Source organism: Ambystoma mexicanum, chromosome 5q, assembly GCF_040938575.1.
Source record: "Ambystoma mexicanum isolate Mex_15411 chromosome 5q, UKY_AmexF1_1, whole genome shotgun sequence".
NCBI classification, from domain to species: domain Eukaryota; kingdom Metazoa; phylum Chordata; class Amphibia; order Caudata; family Ambystomatidae; genus Ambystoma; species Ambystoma mexicanum.
This window is the reverse complement of record NC_090933.1, coordinates 385,348,191-385,372,091: the sequence shown is the minus strand read 5'-3', so window position 1 is coordinate 385,372,091 and position 23,901 is coordinate 385,348,191. Positions and strand designations below refer to the sequence as shown.

The window sequence follows — 23,901 nt, the reverse complement described above, 5'->3', positions numbered from 1 at the left end:
ATATATATTAGGTGGCAGACACATATTATCACATAAATGACGTATTTGGATCTGCAGTTTATTTGTTCATTGATCCGAGTTTTCACCCCATCTTGATTTGAGAACACATCTGTGTCTGGTACCGAATAATTTTCTCAAAATTTACAGACGGAGTAAAGGAACTCAGTGTCTCCGCAGTGGCCTACACTCATGCGACAAATATTAAAATAATAGAAAAAGAAATACAACACACTAGGGAAGAATCAAAATTACAAGGAGCAAACAAAAACAGGTCGCGAAGGTACGAGCATATGATACTTGTACAAAAAAGTTCCTCAAAATCAAAGAATAAATCCTAATTAATTTGACACTGAATAAAGAATCTATTGAACCATAATTTCAGTGCGACGATTACTGTTGACATGCAAAAACAGTTTGGTTTTGTAAACTTGTTTAAATACATGGAGGAGCCATCCTGCTATTTTTGCCCTACGTCAATGCCTTTTCTTGGGCTTAAACCTTAGCCTTTGGTCCATGACTCTCAAGTGATCTTCACTTCATGGCAGTCGGCAGGAAAAAATATCAGAAGCAAGGAACAAGTTCACAGAGGTTCTTAAGATCCTAAACACATTCTCCAATCCACAGGAGAACATAAAACACTCCCCAGCTGCTCCAGAGGCTTTTAAAAGACATTAACACATTTTCCCAAGCAGGATAGATGACATTAGAGCCAAGATCAGCACCATCAGATCCAGCTCCCTAACAGCAAGGACTACAATCGTGTTGAACTCATTCACACCAACTTGAGAACAATTTCTATCACCCTTTTAGGCCTAAATATATCTAGCATATTTCATCAAAACACAACTGCGATCATTGACAATGCCCCCACAACCATCTGCAACACACCTCACTAAGCACAGGAGGGGCACAAGCTCCTCTTAGAAAGCCCTAGTCTTCCACCTCCACAGGAAAATCAAAGGTTTATCCTAAAATATTAGAAATTACAACCCAATCTCCAACATACTGTTTGAGATCAAAATCCCAGAAAAAGAGGCAGCTGACGAACTGCAGGCTTTCAATGAGAGCATTTCTAAATGGCAATCAATCTGGTTTTAACAAATCAAGATGCACAGAAACCATCCTGCTCTAAATCATGGAATTATTGCTCAAAAACTGGATAGAAAGCAACAAACTGTGCTTATAATACTGAACCCCTCAGCTGCCTATGACACCAAATCCCACAACGTACTCATCTAAACACTTGAGCAAGGCATGAAGATCTCTGGCACGGCCTTGGGATGGCCATCATCCTACCTAAACTACAGAGCCTGGTACCGCTTAACCAACAAACATGGAGCCCCCACCACCAAACTTACAGTGTCTCACTTGGCTCAGTCATCCCTGTGGATCTTCTATGCCTACATGAAGGCCATTACGTCCCTCCACAAAACCTCTGAGATCCCATTTCAACTATATGGCAATGACTTCATCTACATGGAGAGTGAGAACTTCATGAGCCCACCCTGACCAACTCCCTGCCTCAATTGGAAAACTGTCTGTTCTCCATTGTCCGTTGCCTAAATAGAGACTAAACAGATAGCCTGCAATGCAGCTATGTCAAAATAACACACCTGCCATTTGACTCTCCCTCGACTCCTAATGGGCACCACCGCTATCCCGACACCCCATGTCAAAGACTATGTGGTGATCTTTGATGCAGAACTTGCATTTAGACCACAGATAAACAAGAAAGCAAAGGGTGCACCATCTCTAAAAACTATAGAGTATCCTTCCATTTTCCAAATTCTGTCACATAATGGAGCCATTTCAGGCACTGGTCTTAACCAGACTGGACTACTGCAAAAGCATTTATGTGGGGTTGTCCAAATCCACCCTGGGACACCTCAAATGGTATGGAAGAGAGCAGCAAGAATAATCCTCGTCCTAAAAAGGGGAGATGGCATCTCCCTGTGGCTGAAACGCATCCACTGGCTCCCCATCGAGCAGTTAATCAAATTAAAGCTCCTCTGCAAAGTCCACTGAGCCATAGGACCAAAGGGGCCTAGGTACATAGTGAAAGAACTCGATTGAGCTACCGCAATGAGAAGCCAAAATTCAACAAACACAAGCCGCCTCCAGATAAACGCAAGACCAGGGGAGGCATCAGGTTTGGGATAGTAGGAACCAAGGCTTCGAACATTCTCCGACTGCGACTCAGGCTTCGGGAGAACCACATCCAATTCAGAAAAGTCTGAAAAATGCGCCCTTCCTGAAAGCCTATCCGACATGATCCTTCATCCGGATGCCTGCTCCACCAGGAATTCCTCTCACACGCAGGGGCTACCCGTCATTCTACCAGTACACCTCCAGAACATGCCTCCACAGTAACTGGCTTGCTGTTGCCTATACTCCTGTATCAAAAGCCCACAGAACTTCAGACCCTTCATGAGAGCTGAGCAGCTTGGTCTGCTTCTCCCCTAGCGAGGATGAAGGCTCAACTCTGCAACTCTGCACTCTCTCTCCAACTTCACCAGAATCCCAGACAGTTTAACCACTCAAGACTTTCCCTCTTGGAATTCAGCTCTTTATCAGCTTGTAGCTACAGCCAAGCCCCCAAAAGGAACATAATTATCTCCCATCTTCCCTCCCTCTCTTTAGAGGTACATTGGTTTTTAATTAAAGCAATCAAAAATAATGGGGCACTGCCTTCATCAGCTGCTGATACTGATGCCCAGCTACCACCAGGTGTGTCTGCTTGGTCCCCCCCCTGCACACTCCCAGAGTGCTGCAAATCCAGTTTACTTCTGCACAGATGGCTCTAAACAAAACAAGAACATAAGTAAATGACACTTTAAACGCCTAAAATCATGGCATCATTTTATACTAAGTGGGCATTTGTGCAGTTGATAAAACGTGCGTTATTTGCTGATTAGGGAGTTACTGAGGATTTATTTATTATTTATTTGTTTGTAGTGGGCCATAGCCCGGAGGCATCAGGGCGTAGTTGCACAGAAGACACTTACAATACAATGACGGCGAGGAGACAGACACTTAGTTAAACAGCAATGTTTTAAGATTCCTTCTAAATTGGACAAAATGTTCTTCCTTTCAGAAGGCTTTGGGGAGTGCGTTCTACGCCATGGGTGCTTTAACAGAGAAAGATATGCATTTACCTCTTGCTCTTTTCACCCGCGGGACTGCGAGCAGGTTTGCGGCACTAGTGCGCAGTGCTCTAGTCGTCACATGTCTGGTTAGCATTTGTGTAAGGTACGTAAGCGCCTTGCCATACAGGCATTTATGAGCTAAAGCGAGGATCTTGAACCGGATCCTCTGCAACCGGCAGCCAGTGGAGATATCTCCTATAGCTAGAGATATGCTCCTTCCTGGGAACATTGCACACTATTCGCACTGCATTATTTTGAATGATAAGGAGTCTGAGTGTACTCTCCGTGCGTGCACCCCCAAGCAGGGCATTGCAGTAATCCAGCCATGGCATGATGATTGCGTGGACTAGAGTTTCACAATTTCTGTGGGAAAGTAGCAGGTTTATTTGGCGTAGGATTCTTAAGTTGTACTGGGCAGTTTGAACAATGTTATTTACATGTGCATCAGCACCCATAGAAGCTTCTACCACGTTACCCAGTGTTTTCACTTTTTTTTTTACTACTGGGATCTCGGAGCTATCAATCAGAAACTCATATGCTGCGTCTAGCTCGTTTCTTGCTAGGTTTGTACCAAAAACCATAGGTTCTGTTTTTGACCTGTTTAGGCACATACAGTTGTTTTACCATCCACTCTTGGATGGATGAGTAGATGGCGGCTAGATTCACTGAGTCAGCCTCGTAGTCCCCACTAAGGGCCATAAGAAGATGGAAATTGTCTGCATATTTAGTGAATTGTAGGCCCCAAGATTCAAGCTGGTCACCCAAGGGCTTAATGTAGAGAGTGAAAAGGGCTGAGGAGATACATGCCCCCTGTGGAATTCCATATTTGATCGGGACTGTGTTGGAGCATGCAGTACCCCAACAGATTTTGGATGGTATCTCACTAAAGAATGAGCTTACCCATGTGATGGCGTCACTGGAGCAGATCGCCACAGTAGCCAGCGTTTTGAGTGAGGAGTGATCCAGAAGATCGAACGCGGCTGATACATCCAAATGGACCAGCAAGATATTTTTTCTCCCCTCTAATCTTTCCAGCATTTGTGCTTGTAGATTTAGCAGGGCACTTTCAGTCCTGTAATGACTTCTAAAGCTTGATTGACTGGGATGCAGAATGGTGGAAACTTCCAGATGGGTCTGAAATGGATTGGAAACAACCTTATCCAAGATTATTTGTAGGAATGGCATATTGGTGATGGCTCTCAGATTGACTGGGTCGTTAGGATTTAAGCCAGGTTTCTTGACTAGGGGGTGACAACTACCTCCTTGATGGAGTTTGGTACATTCTTGTGTTTAATGGAGGTGTTAAAAAATCTTGTAAGGAAAGGGCGAACAGCATATTATTCGCTGGTATTACTTTTGACGGTAATAATTCTCCTGGATATGACTTGGGTCTCATTTTGGTGAGGGTGTTTTCCATTTCCAGGATGGATATATTTGTGAAGGAGAAACCTAGGTCTAAGCTTCCTTTCCTGGGTCCTAATTCAGATGCCTGATATGACGATATGTTGAGTAAATCACGGCAGGCTTGGAATTATAATACAAGCAGAAGGGGTCCAAGGAGAGGTGGTGGCACAAGACGAAATAGTAATAGAGGACACCCCGTTGGACAACATTTTTTAGAACAGGACCAACAAGAATGGGACCCAGATCAACAAGTAATGACCCGCAGCATGAAGACACTGTGGTAAACCTATCAAATTACAAATTGACCCCTGGAGAGACCAAGGCCTTGAATAAAGGCCTAGGGTTTGTCACCACTAATATACATAATCGTTTTCAATTCCGAGAAGAATTCTCTGAGTTTATGAGAAAAGTCCATTTGAAACAATTTTTTTCTGATAAAAGTGACAACAGCGAACCAGACAGTGGCTTACACAGGAAATCTGACTTCTGTCCTCCATCACAAACACAGACAGCGAAGCACGAGTTTTTGAAAGTAGGGTGATTCAAGAAGTCGCTGCGTTGGAAGAAAAAACCAAGACAGAAAAAACGTTTCAAAACCTCTCCCAGGCAGAGAAAACCACCTTTAACAAACTACTTTTCAACGATCAGATAGTAATCAGAAAAGCAGATAAGGGTGGAGCCACGGTTATTCTGAACAGAAAGGACTACATAGACGAGTGTATGAATCAATTGGGTGACAGTAACAACTACCAAAAATTGGACGAAAACCCTGCGCTAAAATTGGAAAAATTGATCCATCAGAAGGTAACAAAAGCAGAAGAAAGAAGATGGATTACGAAAAAAGAAGCGGCTTTTCTAGTGGTTGACAAACCAAGGACTCCACAATTTTACATACTCCCCAAGATACATAAGTCCCTGACTAGACCACCAGGGAGACCTATTGTTTCGGGGTGTGACTCAATCTTGGAGCCACTTTCGAAGTTTGCGGATCATTTCATGCAACCCATGGTTAGGAAGATGGCTTCATTTGTAAAAGATACAACACAGATAATAAATGAGATTTAAGGCAGACCTTTTGACAACAATATTGAGATTCTGATCAGCCTAGATGTAATAGCCTTATATACGAATATACCACAGAAAGCATCGCTTGAGGTACTGGAAGAAGGATTACTGACAGAAACGATGAACACCAATACTCCAGTGTCTTTTATTATGTGGTGTGCTGAGATGGCACTCATGGAAAGTTATTTCCATTTCAATGGTTCATTCTTTAAAAAAATACAGGGTACGGCCATGGGAGCCACTCTAGCCCCGAGTATTGCAAACCTGTATATGGAGGCCTTTGAAAAACACTGAATCTACAGTGAGACTAACCCGTATAAGAAGAACATCCTATTATGGAAGAGGTATATAGACGACGTGTTGATCATCTGGGGAGGAGAAGAAGACGAGGCAACTAGTTTCTTCGATTGGATTAACCATCAAAAGAACAAGTTACTTTCTTACCTGGTAACGTTCTTTCGATGGGATGGTCCGACGACGTATTCCATATCTATGACAGGTAATCACCACAGCTGTGCTGCTTCGGAAACTTTTCCGGCGTCTGCGTCCTGCGTCGATGACGTCGATACGCCGACGTCTAGGACCTCCTCCGACGTCCGACGTCATCCGATGTGATAAGTAGGACGCACGACGCCTGTAGCCTCAGTTGTAGTTTTTTCCCCCAGAACGTGTGACGGAAGTCAACTGCCAGTCAGACACAAAGCCTTGCGGAACGTAAGCTGCAATCGCAAAAGAAATTCTGCAGCGGGGAAGGCAGGGCGGGAGCGATATGGAATACGTCGTCGGACCATCCCATCGAAAGAACGTTACCAGGTAAGAAAGTAACTTGTTCTTTGAGGGGATTGGGTCCTCCGACGTATTCCATATCTATGACAGACTCCCAAAGCAGTACCAGAGCAAGGAGGAGGGAAAGAATTTATAAACAAAATTAGAATAGCCAATCAAATAGCAGAGCAAAGGACCGCCTTGCCAAAGGCCAGATCCTGCCCTCTGATGGAATCGAGGGAATAATGCCGTACAAATGTATGTACTGAAGCCCAGGTGGCTGCATCACAGATGTTGCGAATAGGAACACCCCTCTGCAGGGCAGTAGATGCAGCCATGCCCCTGGTAGAATGGGCCCGCAAGCCAGCCGGTGGGTCCTTACCCGCCAAGCGGTAACATTCCGAGATGGCCAAAACAATCCAGCGGGACAAAGTCTGTTTCGTCACAGCTTGCCCCAAACGCTTACCAGCGTAACCAATAAAGAGTTGATCGTCTACTCTGACCCGGGACATGCGTGAAACATAAAAGCTTAAAGCTCTCCTAGGATCAAGCCTATGGAGCCTCTCCTCTTCCTTACCAGGATGCGGAGGAGGATAGAATGCCGGAAGAACAACCTTCTGGGCTAAATGAAATTCCGTCACTACCTTCGGAAGAAAAGAAGGACGAACTCGAAGGACAACCCTGTCCTTGTGAAATACAGTGAAGGGTGGCTTAACTGAAAGTGCCTGCAACTCACTCACTCTGCGAGCGGAAGTAACCGCAACTAAAAACACAGTTTTCAGAGTTAACAGCCTCAAAGGGCAAGAATGTAAAGGCTCAAACGGAGCACCCATAAGAAACCTAAGAACAAGGTTTAAATCCCAACCGGGCACGAGGAAAGGTGACGGAGGGAACACATTAGTGAGCCCTTTCAGAAACTGTGAAATTAAAGGGATCTTAAAGTAAGAACACTCATCAGACGAGCGCTTAAAGATGGACAGCGCTGCCAGGTAACCTTTAATGGTACCCACTTGCAAGCCCCTGTGGGCCAAAGAAAGCAAAAAGGACAGAACCATGGGGATGTCACATGCAAAAGGATCCACATTCCGAACTCTGCACCAGTCGCAGAACTTACGCCAACGGCAACGGTACAGAGACTTAGTTGCTGGCCTTCGGGCCGAAAGCAACACCTCCATCACGTCTTCAGGGAGGTCCCAATCCCTATACCTCAACCTTTCAGAAGCCAAGCGTGAAGGTTGAGGGATCTGACCTCTGGATGGAGAACCAGACCCCCCTCCCGTGAGAGCAGATCGTCTCGGTAGGGAAGACGACGTGGAGGGCAGATGGACAAGTCGAGAAGGTCCGGGTACCACGTCCTCCGAGCCCACGCCGGAGCAATGAGGATCATCCGGGAACCGAACTTCCGCAACCTCCGCAGCACTTGCGGGATGACGGGGACTGGAGGAAACGCGTACAGCAGCGGAATTCCCGCGAGCAGAACCTCCCGCACTTCCGGTTGACACTGGAGGCGAAGAGATCCACTTGAGGGGTCCCCCAAAGGGCGAAGATCTCCAGGAGAATCTCCTGAGCCAACTCCCACTCGTGAGAGATCGCGCTCTGCCTGCTCAGAGCGTCCGCCGTCACGTTTTCGACTCCGGCCAGATGAACTGCCGAGACCGAAACTTCCTGCTGGATGGCCCAGAACTCGAGCTGCATCGCCTCCCTGCACAGAGGAAGTGACCCTGCCCCCCCCTTTTTGTTGAGGTAGTGCATGGCCACCGTGTTGTCCGTCAGGATCAGGACATTCCTTCCTCGCACAGTCGGCAGAAAAGCCTTCAGGGCTAGCCTGACAGCCCTCAGCTCCAACAGATTGATATGGAGTCTGGACTCCGACGGAGACCAACGACCGCTGACTGTCAGCTCGTTGGCATGAGCTCCCCATCCCGTGAGGGATGCATCCGTCACGATCGTCACCTCCGGCCAGGGAAGCCAAAATGGAGCCCCCTTCATCAAGTTGCCTTCGACGGCCCACCACAGAAGGTCCTGGGCGACCGAGGGCGGCACCTGAATCGGGTCCGACATCCTGCCGGAGGACTGCGACCATTGCATCTTGAGTGCCCACTGCAAAGATCACATGCGCAGGCGAGCCTCTGGCACCAGAAGAATGCAGGATGCCATGAGGCCGAGCAACCTCAAGAACTCGAACGCAGGGAGCGTCTGGGCATGCTGAAACTTGTGCCCCATCTGCTGAATGTGAAGAGCCCTCACCTGGGGAGGAAAACACTGCCCCAGGGAAGTGTCGAGCACTGCTCCGATGTACTGGAGCCTCTGCGTTGGCGTCAAATGGGACTTCTTTAAATTGAGGGAGAAGCCCAGCCTGTGGAGGGAGTGGCAGGTGACGGACAGATGATCCAGGACTTGCTCGGGAGAGCTCCCCCTGATCAACCAATCGTCCAGGTAGGGGTAGACGTGAATCCCCCCTTGCCTGAGATGCGCTGCCACCACCACCATGAGCTTGGTGAAAACCCTCGGGGCGGAGGTCAATCCGAACGGCAGGACCCGAAACTGAAAGTGCGAGTCGCCAACCGCGAACCTCAGGTACTTCTTGTGCTTGGGATGGATCGGCACATGGAAGTAAGCATCCTTGAGGTCGAGTGACACCAACCAGTCCTGAAGCTGAAGGGCCTGGAGGACTTGAGAGAGAGTAACCATCTTGAACTTGTCCTTCCTGAGGAGTTTGTTCAAACCGCGCAAGTCCATGATGGGTCTCAATCCCCCGTCTTTCTTGGAAATCAAAAAATAAGGGGAATACCATCCCTTGTTCCTCTCCGCTACAGGCACCAGTTCTATAGCGCCTTTCTCCAGCAGGGCTTGAATTTCCTGCGCAAGGAGCGGATCCGGACACTTCAAAGAGAGGTTCCCCGGTGGATTGTCGCGAGGCCTGTGCCGAAAAGGAAGACAGTAGCCGTGGGCTATGATCTCCAGAACCCACACATCTGAAGTAATGGCTTGCCACTCTACAAGATGCTGCGCCAGCCTTCCCCCAACCGGCGAACCATGGGACATGGCCTCATGACTGAGTAGGAGCGGCTGCGGCGTTACCCGAGGGCAAAGAGGTAACTGCCCGAGCGGCCTTGGCACCACGGGTACCCTGTCGTCCACCTCTGGTACCCCTGCGTTGGCCTCTTTGACTGCCAGCTCCTCTCGCTCTACTGAAGGATGAGTAATAGCGAAAGGAGCCACCCCTCCACTGCTGTCCCCTAGGACGAAAAGGCGGAGGTTGGCGAACTGCAGCGCCCAACGACTTCGCTGCAGCTTTTGATGTCTGCAACCTCTCAAGGCTCTCGTCAGCCTTGCTGCCAAAAAGGCGTTCACCATCAAAGGGCATGTTGAGGAGCCGGGACTGCACATCAGGAGCAAACCCCGACTTCCGCAACCACGCAAACCTGCGTATCACGGTGCTCGCCGCCATGGACCCACTGACGCAATCAGCCAAGTCCAGACCCGACTGAACGGACTCACACATGGCATCCTTACCATCCTGGACCATAGCAAGGAAACCCTCCCGTTCAACCCCTTCGGGAATATGTTCAGCCGCTAACGCAACACAGTTCCACAGAGTGTGCGTGAAACGTGACAAGGCACAAATGGAGTTGGCCGCCTGAAGCGCCATACCACCAGAAGAAAACACTTTCTTCGCCCAGCCATCAAAACGTTTGTCGTCCCTATCAGGAGGGATGGTAGGGTACGACGCCTGCTTTGCCGGGGCCGTGGCCGCCTGCACCACCAAACTCTCCGGAGTGGGGTGCCTGGTCAAGTAGCAGGGGTCGCTACTGGCTGGACGGTATTTACGCGACAAGGATCTGCCCACCGCCGGGAGACTCTCCGGAGCAGTCCAAGCCGCCGCCACCCTTCTCTGTAAAGCCATATGGAACGGCAGAACCGGGTCAGTTGGGGGACCAACATCAAGGATGTCCGTCAGATCATCCTGCACAAACTCCCCTGGGGGAGCAGACCATCCCAAATACTCAGACACCCTAGCCATAAGGCGCCGGCACGAGGAATCGGCATGGGAGCCAGGCTCAGGCCTACAAAAGTCCACCTCCGGGGAGGTGTCCAGTCCACTGGCATCATGCAGTGACTGCCTCAAATCGTCAAACTGACTATGGCCCGAGACAATTTCATCAGGCACCAGACTAGGAACCAGGCCATCAGAATCCTCATCCGCCTCCGAAATAAATTCCAGGTGGCGAAAAGGCACCCGAGAGTGCTTGCTCTTAACCAGAGCCTTCCTAGGGGGTACACCCGTGACACGGGGCACCTCCGACACGAAAGGCGTCGATGGCGTCGAGCGAACCGGCGCCGACGCCGAGAAAACCGGCAACGGCGCCGAGAGGATCGGCGTCGACGTCGAGGAAATCGGCGTCGACGTCAGATGCAGCGCCTCCAGTATCGGCGGCGTCGACACAGCCCTCGAGGCCGGAGCCCCGAGCGTGTCCCTCGACGACCTGAACGTCGACGGCCTCGACGACGTCCTCGAAGCCGGAGCCTCGAGAAAGCCTGTCGACGCCCTCGACGCCTCAGACGTCGACGTCTTCCTCGAAGACTTCACAGGAGCACACGGTCTCGAACGCGTCGAGGACCGGGACCTGGAACGGGTACGGCGAGAACGAGCCTCCTTGTCCGAACGGGACCGCTCCCGTGACTCGTGCCGACCACTCTTGCGAGCGGTGTCTCTCGACCTCACACGGCCGACCCCACTCGGGGGCGCGGACGGCTGAGTACCCTGCGACTCAAGAATCGCCAACATTTTCTTCCCGAAGGAAGCCCATTCCTCCGGCGTCGCACGGCTGGTGGGGTAACCGACGTGCCGGGCAGAATCCTCGGAAGAGGACCTGGAAGGCGACCGGTGACGGCGCTTCCGAGAATGCCTCGAAGAGGCTGAGGAGTGGCGAGACCCACTCCTAGAAGAAGACCGACGAGACTTCCGACGATGACGCGGAGAGTCACCCCTCGAATCATCCGTCGAAAGCCCCGCCGACTTCGACTTCCGGGGCTTGGACACCCGACCTACCGACAACTTCTTCTTACGTTCGCGTAAGGCTTTGGACGTGAGCGACAGGCAGTCAACACAGTCATCCGTGTCGTGGGCCTCCCCGAGGCACCAGAGGCAGGCGTCGTGCGAGTCAGTCACCGACATCTTGGACCCACACTCCCCGCACTTCTTAAAGCCCGGACGCGGGGTTGAAGACGAAGTAGAAGACATCGCCGAAATTCACAAACGAACAGGTTCGAAGAACCAGAAAGAACAGAACACCAAAGAGACGAGGCTTAGAACCGAGAAACACGAAGCAACACGTTCGCGGAAAAAACGGAACTGAGGCTACAGGCGTCGTGCGTCCTACTTATCACATCGGATGACGTCGGACGTCGGAGGAGGTCCTAGACGTCGGCGTATCGACGTCATCGACGCAGGACGCAGACGCCGGAAAAGTTTCCGAAGCAGCACAGCTGTGGTGATTACCTGTCATAGATATGGAATACGTCGGAGGACCCAATCCCCTCGAACCAACATTTGAAGTTTACGGAAAATACAAGCAAAGTAGAGATTAATTATCTGGACATTACCATCAAAGCGGATCCAGTAAGGGGAGAACTTTTTGTGAAACCATATAAGAAATCCACTGATCGAAATACTTTGTTGCATTACACTAGTTTTCATCCGAAGCACACCCGCGTTAACCTACCTTTTGGTCAGTTTATTCGGCTAAAAAAGAACAGCACCAATAGTGCACATTATAGAGCAGGAGCACAAAAATTGAGAACTAATCTGCACGAAAGAGGCTATCCTACTAAACTGACTAAAAAAGCAATGAAGAGAGCAGATAACAATAATAGAGAGGCGATTCTTGAGCAAAACCCCAGAGACAAAAACAAAGATAACCTAGTGTTCGTTAACACGTTTAGTAATCTATCCAATAGAATTCAAAAAATCATCCACCGTAATTGGGGGATCCTTGAGAAAGGCAAAGTGCCATTGCAGAGACCATTGATGGCATTTCGACGAAGTAGATCTATAAAAGACCAGGTAATGTGTAATGACATTATTAAACAGATTAAACCACAAATGACACTAACAGAATCTTGGGGGATGAGAGCCCCAGAAGGACATTTTCCATGTGGATCCTGCACTTGCTGCCAAAAGACAAAAAAAACCTACGTAAATCGATCTAAGTCTAAAGAACCTTTGGAAGCAGAAAGTACTGACCAATTGCAACTCTGTGTTTGTGATATATGTTATCTGGTGCCCCTGTAATAAGATATATATAGGGAAGACGGAAAGAAAAATTAAAATCCGTATCACAGAGCACAAGAGTTGCATAAGAAATAGAGTCCATTCGGCTCCCCTTGTGGGACATTTCATTGAAATGATACACAAAGTAGAGGAGCTACGATGGTCTGTGGTCTATGTGGTTAGACCGACGAACGATGTGAATCTTGACAGGAGAAAGTTAGCTCAGAAAGAAAAAGAATTAATCTTTCTTACAAAAAGTACAGAATTGGGACTTAATGAGAAGACTGAATAATAAACTGACTCTGGTTTCTGCTGTGACAGGTAGCTTGTCTAGGAAGATTTAGGATGAAAAATGACCTAGGGTGATAATAAGCCGGAAATAGGAAATAGAGAATTTTGGCTCAATTGGCCGGGTAAGGTAACTCTGGAGATCCCTTTTCACATGGGCTTTGTTCCATACTGAGATCACCTAATTAGGAATATCAGTATGGTTTGTTCTTGGGCATGCATCCCTACAAAGACTATTGAATTACAAATGCATTTTCTAATAATGCCGTCATCCCCATCCTTTCGAGCAATGAAATGCACAACATTATTGCTCGCTCAGTGAGAGCTAAGTGCATGTGTCCCAACTGGGGACGCACGAATCATGGAAAACGGCATGTACAACATTATTGCTCACCTAGTGAGAGCTAAGTGCATGTATCCCAATTGGGGACGCACGGATCACGGAAAAGCTATTCCCAGGCATAGTAAGGCTGCGACCCCATCGTTGACTTAAGCCACACAGATCAACATGACGTGCTTAGTAGGAGCATATCCAAGCGAGCTAGAGCCGTAGAACGGTAACCATTGACTGTGAAAGGTGGAAGGCTGAGCCGCCTTGGAAGCTCGTAATTCGAAACATTACCAACATTAACTACAAAGCTTGAAGCAAGTGAAGGGAACGTCAGGGAAAAGTGAATCGCGTAGGCAGGTTGGGTACCAGAATAAAATCAACAATACTCACGCAGCGGGAAATGTGTGCGTTCCATGCCGTTGGGGAGTGCGCTGCAGAGTGTGATGGGGATCGCGAGGGGTTCCGCCGCTTGGTGGGGTTTTGCGGCGACCATGCCAGACTAGATCAGATGGGGGCCGGAGGCAAGATAGGCGACGACAGGCCTTTAAAGAGATAGAGATTCTTATAGCACCGCCTCCCGATCACGTGATTGGTTGGCCACGTGGGGGGCCTAATCCAATAAAAAGCAAGATAAACCCAATGGAAATAGAGGAAAACGGGTAACGGATAGAGAAAGGAGCATGACCCGGCAGAGAGAGTGGTGGACAGTATTATGATAGAAGCTGTACGAATCCTAGACAAGGCGGCAAGGGCAGCTTATGCAAAGGTAAGAGTTGAAACTCACAGGGGATATTTGAATCCCATTCAAAATGCACAACGGTACAAAGACGTACGCCAGAGTACCTGATGTGTTTTCCTTTTTGCTTTAGAATACACTAACAGAGTTGTTTCGACGCCCAGGACTCAATAAGAAGACTTATTGGAAAGAGGTGCTACACGTGACAAGCTAATTATCAGAGGGAACAGGAATCCGCTAAACTACTATATTAGGTTAGTGTAAAGGATTGAATGTTGGTGTAAAGCACGATGTTTTGGCAATAGAATAATGATCGAACTAGGTTATGCATGTTGGCTTACCCGTGACCTACTTGTTAATAGGAACGCCTTTCAGTGATCCCAGATTTCTCCACCCAGTTGAGAGTCATGCAACTCTAAGACCAGAGGGGCTTGGAAGTGGAACATAAATGTAGGAGGGCCCTCTAAAGACGACACACAAAAAGAAGTCAGCCTGTTGAAGGTAAAAAGACCAAGATATACCTCGTCATCCCGTGATGTTACCTTGTAACTTGAATAACTGATTATGGACCGGTGAGATACTCAGTTAGGTGCCAAAGATTAGATCATAAGTGACAACAGCAGGGCATATGTAATGTTGTTCGCCAATGTGGGGAGATACAAAGGTGTATCCCTGTTGTACTGTTTTTTGTAAAACCTAGTTGCTGATAGGGGCAGAGATGTGATGCCATAATAGATGTTAAGAAGGTGACAATCTAAGTAAATGATACCCTTCTGTTGATGATTGATACATAGCAGGTTGTGCATAATAGAAATGTCAACCGGGATGTTATCTCGAATACTAAATTTCGACTATCCCACACTTGCTTCCCACAGTGTATCCGTTTTGAAGGTTGGACCTTAAAGAAAAGTGTGATGGGACTCCATTGAAAGTTGATCCCTTCAAGAGACTAAGTCTAAAAGAAGACTATTATAATCGTACATTTAGTTGAATGTTGTGTACATTTTTACCCCTGAAGAATTTCCTTGTGAATAGTGTGTAAGTGTGGAAGGAATGAAACATGTCGGGTATGGTTTGAATGTGGTATGAAAGTAAGCATGGGTTTTATGAAGAAAAAGTGAACAGTTTTTACGGACTAAGTTGCTTGTCTTTATGATAGAGGTAAGCATCTTGTAGATCCAGATTAAGAAATGAATTTTGTAAAATGTTAAATGGTCAAATGACACATGAGATTAAATGTACACAGATATTGTGATTTGGTATACTATTTGAACAAAACTCTAAAAAAATTGGAGCTGTGAAAAAATGAAAAAAAGATAAAAAGTTTTTTTTACTGTTGAAATATGGAAAATAAATAACCATTTTTGATACAATGTGGTGTCGTCTATGAGAATTTAATGGTTATTAATCTCATACAGTAAGGTACAACCAGCTATGGATTTGGGGAAGCAAGGGACCGAGTGAACATTGTGTATTGTTTAAAAGTTTTGTTTATAGAGGGCTGTTCACTATTGGTCGTAGAAAACATTACCTCTAGTCTCTCTAAGTTGATTGTGAGTCTTTAGGATTTAAGCCAGGTTTCTTGACTAGGGGGTGACAACTACCTCCTTGATGGAGTTTGGTACATTCTTGTGTTTAATGGAGGTGTTAAAAAATCTTGTAAGGAAAGGGCGAACAGCATATTATTCGCTGGTATTACTTTTGACGGTAATAATTCTCCTGGATATGACTTGGGTCTCATTTTGGTGAGGGTGTTTTCCATTTCCAGGAGGGATATACTTGTGAAGGAGAAACCTACGTCTAAGCTTCCTTTCCTGGGTCCTAATTCAGATGCCTGATATGACGATATGTTGAGTAGATCACGGCAGGCTTGGATTTTATTTTGTGCCAGTAGCACTTTGTCTTCCAATTCTTTCTGGACCTTTTTACAGTCAGTAGAATTGGGGGGATAGGGCTGCTGGTTTTTCCCAGTTCCTATAGATGTCAAACAGTTTGCGTGTGCGGTTTCCCGCATTCTTAATTTGCTTGGCACAGGAAAGTCTTTTTATTTCCAGAATTTAAATTTTATATCCTCTTTCTAGGTATTTCCATTTCTCTCTATTTTCCAGTGATCTGTCTTTGGACCACGTTCGCTCCGCCTGCCTTTTTTCCTTCCTTAGGAGATTGAGTTCAGGGGAGAACCAGCTCTGCTTATTAGGGTAGTCACGCACTGGCAGTGATCTAAGTGGAACCTGTCTTCTAATAGAGCGAACAGATGTTGTTTGTAAACTTCCACTTAGTGTTCAGACGGATCCAACTCTGAGGAGCCTGTCATAATAGCTGACAGGCAGGAGCTTAGATCAGAGGTAGTCAATTTGTTAAAATTCCTATTGAGGATTATTTTTGGGGGGGGGGGGGCTCTACTTGGCCCTATCTTCTTCGGGAGGTTTATCCTGCAGCTTATGATCCCAGATACACAGTTCGGTGTTTACCAAGCCAGTGAGGATATTGCGCGTAGCAACCCAGTCCAAGAAGTACCCTTTAACATGGGAGAGTTCATGATTGATAATGAGAATGTTAGGAGGAGCTCCAGTTCAGTAGATTCCTTGTCTTGTGGGTCTCCTTTCCAGTGGTTGAGGTCTCAATCATACACCTGCCTAAAGGAATTTTTCGATTAAGGCCACATTCTTGGTGTGAGTTGCCAGTGTCCATCACTGTTTACACCATTACAATGAAGGCTATACCTCCATGTAGGAGGTAGAAGTAGAGGGCTCTGCTGACGGAGCACCCCCAAGACCAAGAATTGGCACTGTGTGTTGAATTGAGGATTTTTGGTTTGTGAGCTAATGGCACACTGCTGGATGAATTCATGGACAGGACACACTAACAGTGAACGAGGCTATGCCTACATACCCAAGTCAGAATTATAAAACTCAGTAAGTAAAGGTAGGAAATCTGCTACACAGAAATCATTTGTTTTGCATGAGTACTGCTCTCCCAAGAATGGCACTTAATGGGGCTAGCATGTGAACCCCGGCACTGATTAACATTGACTTTGGCCTTTTCGGCATGTACAGATGTTCTATGTTCTTTTACTGGCAGTTTTCTTTTCGATGTAATTTTTTATGAAAAATGTAAATCAAAAAAAGGGTTGAATTCTTTTTTTAGATTTGAGGCCCCCCCCCCTCCACCAAAACATCCCTTCCCTATTATTCCAACCCTATCCCAAACCCCCTACCTCTTGTATCCCCTTACCCACCCACCCATATTTTTCAAAGAGTTTTTTCGATGTACATTTTTCGTAAACAATTACATCAGGGGGAAAAACCTGGTGGCAAAACAGCTGTATACCTTTACAGGCATGGCTCTTGGAGGCAAAAACACAGCCACTGGACAACTAGCAATGATTGACACTGTATTGCGTCTGCTTGGACACTAACCTTTTTAAACTATGAATTTTATTTTGTTTTTTATTTTATGTGAAGGGTTCCCAGTAATTTTATTTGTACATGTGTACATGTGAAACCAAATCAAAATAAACATAAATAAATCAAAAGGATTTACACTGTTAAGGGGATGCATTTCTATAGCAGGGTTCTAGCCACATGAGCAACCAAGAGCTTTACAAACAACCAAAGATAGACTATAAATAGGATACCAAATTGGCAGAATATATCAAAGCTAGTGATGAAAAGTGCTGTACAGGAGGACAAAATGAATGGACACGTTTCACTCATGCCACTGGCCAAGACACTAATCCTGAATGGCTTTGCAATCCTTGCCCCTGTGGACACTGATAGACACTGGCAGTGAGAACACTGGCCTTGATCGTACAGATCCCCATAGGCACTTACACTAATGGGAACTGTGAATCCTGGCACTGATTTTTATTTGTATTTTGGGTTTTATAGGGCACAACCCTAGCTAGGAAGCAATGGAGTGCAATGCATGTTGTTGAGGGTAATATATGAGATAAGGAGGGGGTGGGTTACAATATGTGGCATATGGTCTCCCAGGCACGGTGATGATATCTGAAGTAGAAACACAAAGGGCCTAAGTGTCCCCTAGGTATTGGCTGAAGAGTAAGGTCTCGAGTCTGTTAATGAACTGCAAGAGCATTGGTGCCCATATTTAACAAAGGTGGTTCAATCTCTTGCCTAGGTGAGAATATATAGGTTGTTGGACACATTCACCTGCAGAGGCGAGGCGCTGCAATCTTTGTGACACGACATCTGAGACTGCAAGGCATATTTTAACAAACTGCTGGGTGTTAAAGGTAGTTCATGGAAAGGCGTATGCCAAATTTGTGTCCTGGTTAGACTCCATTGGTTCGAATCAATTTTTGAGAGCAATACTCTAGGCTGAGTCCCTGGTCTTCACAGGTGCTGCTTTTTATGTGTGGCGTAAATTCATGGTTGCCATAGCTGAATTGGTGGCATAATGTAATAATGTTTTAGTTGTTGAGAATGTGGTAATTTAATATGCATTTATTGTAAGCTAGGAAATAGTTAATTGCTGATAATTACTGTGATAATGTAATAATGAATGTACTGTATTTTGGTTTTATATGTGCCTTAGGTTATGATTATATGATTAGCCAAGAGCACAAAATACTTTTTCTTTTAAAAAGAGCATTGGTGTGGTCTGGATTTCTTTCCGGAATGGTGCATGTTCCAGCAGGCAGGGGCATAGCAAGAGAAGGCTGGTTTCCTAGTTTCTTCTAGAGCCTAGTGATGGCCTTGCTCCTGGAGGAGCGCTACCCACCTGAGCTACAGACTTTTGCAGCAAGGTAAACAGGTCTGTGAGTGGTGGCTGCTTTATATCCCAGGGAGTAATGCAGGCAGTCTTAAAGAGCACTCTGGCTGGGTTGGGAAGTCAGTGCAGCTCCTTTAAGATGCGAGAAATGTAAATAAAATATTTATTTCCTGTGAAGAGTCAAGTCGCGGCATGTTGGGCGGTCCCAAGTGGCGCAAGCAAGGTAGGTGTGTCATCAAAATGCTGGTGAGGAGGGTGTTTCCCAGATTGAGGTGGGAGATTACTAGGACCTGGACTGTGGTTCCGATGTCCTTGGGTGGAAGGAAGTGTTCTATCTTCCAGAGTAGGGGGTTAGCTGGTACCAGGCAGTTTGGGCCTTTTTGTTGAAATGTCAAAAGTAGAGCTATCTATAGTGAACCTGAGCGATTTGGTATCTGGGGACCAGGTGAAGTGTGAAGCCATCAAGGTGCATCCCTTTTAGCCACCCATGAATGGTATCCATCTTAGATGGCAGATCCAGTAGGCCAAATTCTGTCTTTGTGAGAATGAGCTTCAGATATGTGATTTTCATTGATCAGCAATGTGTGCACTTCTGGTTAGTTCAAGAGACCATGTCACTGGGGGTTCTTGAGATCGTGGAATAGAGGCACCGGGCACACTTTCACTAACAGGGATTGCCATACTGGCTCTTATGTCCAATGAGGCCCTTGTCTTTCATGCGAGTGGTACTTTTAAGGACTGGCATTCTGTCACACTGTCACAGATTACCACAAAACATTATCCTGTTAAAAGCTTATCCCTTTGCTTTTGGCGTTTGATGGCAGACTAATGATCAAATAAATTAACAAAATGGCAGATTACGAACGTAAATTAATAACACATCATAAATGACAAACACACATCTACAAACACACTATTGCAATGCCAAGTGAGACTAACCTCTGTTAACTGTTTGTCTGTATATCCCAGCCATGCACAAGATGTGGTGTAAGCAGGATAGCCTTGTTTTAACATTTGTTGCTCTGTTAAAATAAAAAATGTAAAGTGAGGTTTGGTATTTTCCACACTATTAACACTGTTCTCCTATTATTCTGACTTGCATATTAATGAATGTTCACTTTGCACAACAGATGCTGATGGTCATCAAAACCTTTTTGAAATTACACATACACATACATACGTGTATATGTAATGCCTTAACTATATAAGCAGATTCACTGCAGACAAAGGCTTGGAATAAATAATTATCTGCAGAGTGCTGCCTAGATGTACCGGTGATTAAAAGCTATAGTATTTAAAGGACTCAAAATGTATGATGTATTCGGGAACCTATCTAGGGACACTGCATTCTCTCTGGATCATTAAATTAAAAACCGTCTTGGGATATAGTGCCCAGCATGATTCTTAACACGTGTCTAACTCAGCATGCTTACTGGACCTCGATATGGTTGATTACCCTATTCTTTCTTCTATGCTTTCATCTTTAGGTATCTCTGAACGTTTTGGACCATATTCTGTTTCTTGGGTTGGTCAATATTCTGCATCCTATCCATTACAGTATGAAGTCCCTGAGGGCTCAGTCCTTGGACCCTTCCTTTTCACGCTATACACTATTCCCCTTTCAGCTATTGTTTCCGCTTTTCACTTTTCTTACCATTTGTATGCAAACAATTCCCATATTTTCTTGTCATTTTCATCTTTCTCAAGTCGCTGCATTCTAACCTCCAGCTTGTCTCTCACCTATTTAATCTCGGATGACTTCTGGCTCCATCTAAATTCTCCTACAACAGAAACCTTGTTCCTTCCATTTCCCCAAATTCCCCATCCTATTCCCTGACCCTCCAGATTGTTTACTCCATTCCATCGTTCCACCTCGGCTCTCAACCTTTGTGTCATATTTGATTCTTCTCGTATATTTGCCCCTCGTTTCTCGCTGATTGCCCGATCCTCTAGTTTCCATTAATTCAATATTCGTAAAGCCCAGTCAGTTCTTACTTTTAGCGCCACCAAACTTTTAGTTTCCATCTTATTCTTTCACGCCTTGATTATTGTTTCTCCTTCGTGATCTGCCTGCCTGTCCCCTTGCCCCTTTCCAATCCATTTGTCTCCAATGTTCTCTTTCTAATTCTACATCTAATGCTCTACAATGGTTAACTTTCAATTCTCACTTCAAATTCTATTTTCTTTGTACAGTTTTCAAATGCCTTCATGGGATGGCTCCTCCATAACTCTCGGCCTTCCTTATCTCTTGGTACCAGCCCTCTCATTCTTTACATTCACAATCAACATATTTACTATCTGTCCAGCGTCCTCCCTGGGCCGGGTCACGCTTTTGTTCTTTCTCTCGTTTAGAACCTAAACTATGGAATTCTCTTCCACTTAATGTTCAGTCCCATACTTCTTTCTATTCTTTCCATATCCGCTTGAAAACTCACCTTCTTTCCTCTTCATAAAGCAGATTAATCTGTAGGACTCTTTCATTTATTATACCGTAACATTTTATTGTCCAGCGCTTAGGTGAGAAGCTCTTTATCAATACAAATAAAATACAAATACATGTAGAGACCACTTGACCACCTGACAAAGGTTACAAACCAGAATGAAGTTCAACGTCAATGGTATATTGGGGTTACTTTTCAGATGGGCCAACTTGTAACTGAAGCAATCAGTCAGAATTTCAGGTTCTGGAGTTGCTCAAACCTCTCCGATTCAAACAAAAGTCTTTCCGGGCCCCTCCACGGTGTCACTCACAGTCTCTTGTACAACCAGAACGTTTTTTGGCTCTCCTTCAGCTTGCAGAAAAGAAAGGTTGTACTTTGGCACACTGGTTTAGGTCAATCGGTACATGATTGCTCTCTGTCCAGTTGGGCCAGGAATTCATAAGGGTCAACTATCTCTGGGGTTTAAGCTCCTGAGCACCTCGAGCCAGCTGTGGTGGAGGTCGTACAGAGAAACTGGGGAACTCTGGAGGCCAGAAGAAGCCATTTGCTACATTATGGTTGCATATATAAATGATGGTGGGAAGAGATAGGTCATCATAGGAGGGAGGGAGTAAGGAGGAGGTGGAGGTAGTAGGCCAGGAGGTAAAAGATGACAAAGAGAGCAACAGAGAGGTGGAGGCACGGAAAAAAAAGAGGAAGGTAGGAGAACTAATTGTGGCAATTAGAAAAGGGGAAATGAGAAGAGCTAAGAGCAGAGGAAGAGTGGAGCACAGCCTTTCTAATCATCGAGAAGTAAAGGAAGGAGGGTACGTCAGGGGAGGGGAGGAGGAAGATGAGACAGTCAAGATGTTGGAACAAGGCAGGCCTAAAATAATTCTGTTCTCTGTCCGCTACATATTCATGAAATGGAAGCCATACAGCAAGGAATCTCTGTTATCTGCCATCAGCCAAGGCACACACTTTCTCCATCACCATGATTCCTCACACTCTTACTCACCATGTAGCCACAATTGGGCCCTGTTCCGTTTTCCAACCATGGGCTAGCATGATCCTTGCTGCTGTGAGCATGTGGGTAATAAGAGCAGCACAAACCCCACTAGGATCATAAAGGCCCTCAGCCACTGCCCCAACACCCTCAGGCTATGATGTATTTGTATCCCCAGAATGTCCTTGATACGGCTCAGAATTTCTTTCCAGAAAATCTGTGCCTTTGGGCAGGACCCCCACATGTGACCCAAGTCCCCCACTTGGCCACAGTTTTTCAGGATTGGTAGAGTGCAGTCGATGCGGGGTCATATACCAACAGAAGCATATTTTATATGCAGATTCTCTGATGGCCCTACATTTGGAGCTTTTGCTTGCTTGGCTCCAAATCTAGCTCCAATCTTCCTCCGCTATGGTAAGCCCCAGGTCTTTCTTCCATTTGGTCATTTAAGGCAGGGTATCCCCAGGCACAGCCCCATCTAGCAGGCAATATAGTCTCGCAACTCCTTTTTTTGTTAACCCCCTCTCTCATCGTAAGCCAACCCTAAAGGCGTTCTGTTGGCTGCCTTTCTGACCACCCTATTCGAGATCCAATGCTTGATATGGAAATAATGGAACTGTTACTGTTCCGTCATGGCACATTTTGTTTTACACTCCTCGAATTGTAATGGGGCTCACGCTTGAAAGAAATCCATTAAAGTCAATGTTGTTTGCCCTGTCCGGTTCACCAAGAAACAAGGGGATCTGCCTGGCGCAAAATGTATATTATATCCAATCGGGGTATACAGACCCATCCCCAGTTTCAGTTTCTTATCCCGTAATGCCATATCACAATATTTGAGTGTGCACTTCGAGGTTTCAAGTAGTGGGCCTTCAGCCTCCCGCGCCGATTGCCCAAATAACCCATGGTACGCAGTGGAATGTCGGTGGCACTCTGCTCTAGTTTACACAAGCCCATTTGGTACTCCTCTGAAGACCACTGCAACATTGGGGCTAGCTGCGTCACTAAGAGATAGCGGGCCATATTAGGAACCCCATACCCTTCACGATCAGGATTGCTACCCCCTCGTCTTAGTGCCACTGAACACAAAAAACTGAGTGGGGGACCTCTTTATGTCTCATCCAGGGCTCATCGTTAGGGAGCAAATGCGTCTCCTGAAGCAAACCAGAGAAGCCTGCAGTTCCGTCACTGGCTTCAAGACTGAGCATCTATTGACTGGCGAGTGTAGGCCCTGAACGTTCAGGGAAACCATTTGTACTTCAGCCATCTTCCAGTTCCAACCCTTCGCATCCTGTGAGACCCATCACAGACCCCCTCCCCAGATTGTAACAAGGACTCCTGTGTGCCACCACCACATCGTCAAATGCAAGGAAACAGTGAAACCCTCCCCCCAACACCCACAAAACATTTAAGACCCAACATAAAAGATGTCATATCCACTCACCAGGCTCTACTGAACCGCCTGGGGTAACTGGGAGTTATTTCCTGCAAACCCACCCGCCCCCTCTTCTTTTTTTTAGTTTTCTTTTTAACTTTGTTTATTTTAAATCAAGGCAGGATGACAATTACATAACAACCTGCGCAATCATTTAGGCATGTTAACCCCCAGACATTTTCATGCTCTCTTCCCCTCCTCCCCTCCAGCCCCCAGGTCTGGATTCCCGCTTCTAAAGCCAACAGCCTCACGTCCCAGCGTCTATGTGAAACCTTCGGGGTTTTCTTGGTCCCTCAG

General features: G+C 46.3%; 1 protein-coding gene across 5 annotated transcripts in view; it reads right to left on the bottom strand.

Moving 5' to 3' along the window:
* Positions 1–23,901, bottom strand: part of ENOSF1 (enolase superfamily member 1) — an 831,595-nt gene that overhangs the window by 395,370 nt on the left and 412,324 nt on the right. For all 5 annotated transcript variants that reach the window (XM_069620869.1, XM_069620872.1, XM_069620871.1 and 2 more), the window contains one exon: positions 19,683–19,765. In XM_069620869.1, coding sequence (XP_069476970.1) covers positions 19,683–19,765 — 83 coding nt within the window. The remainder of the gene's footprint in view (positions 1–19,682; positions 19,766–23,901) is intronic.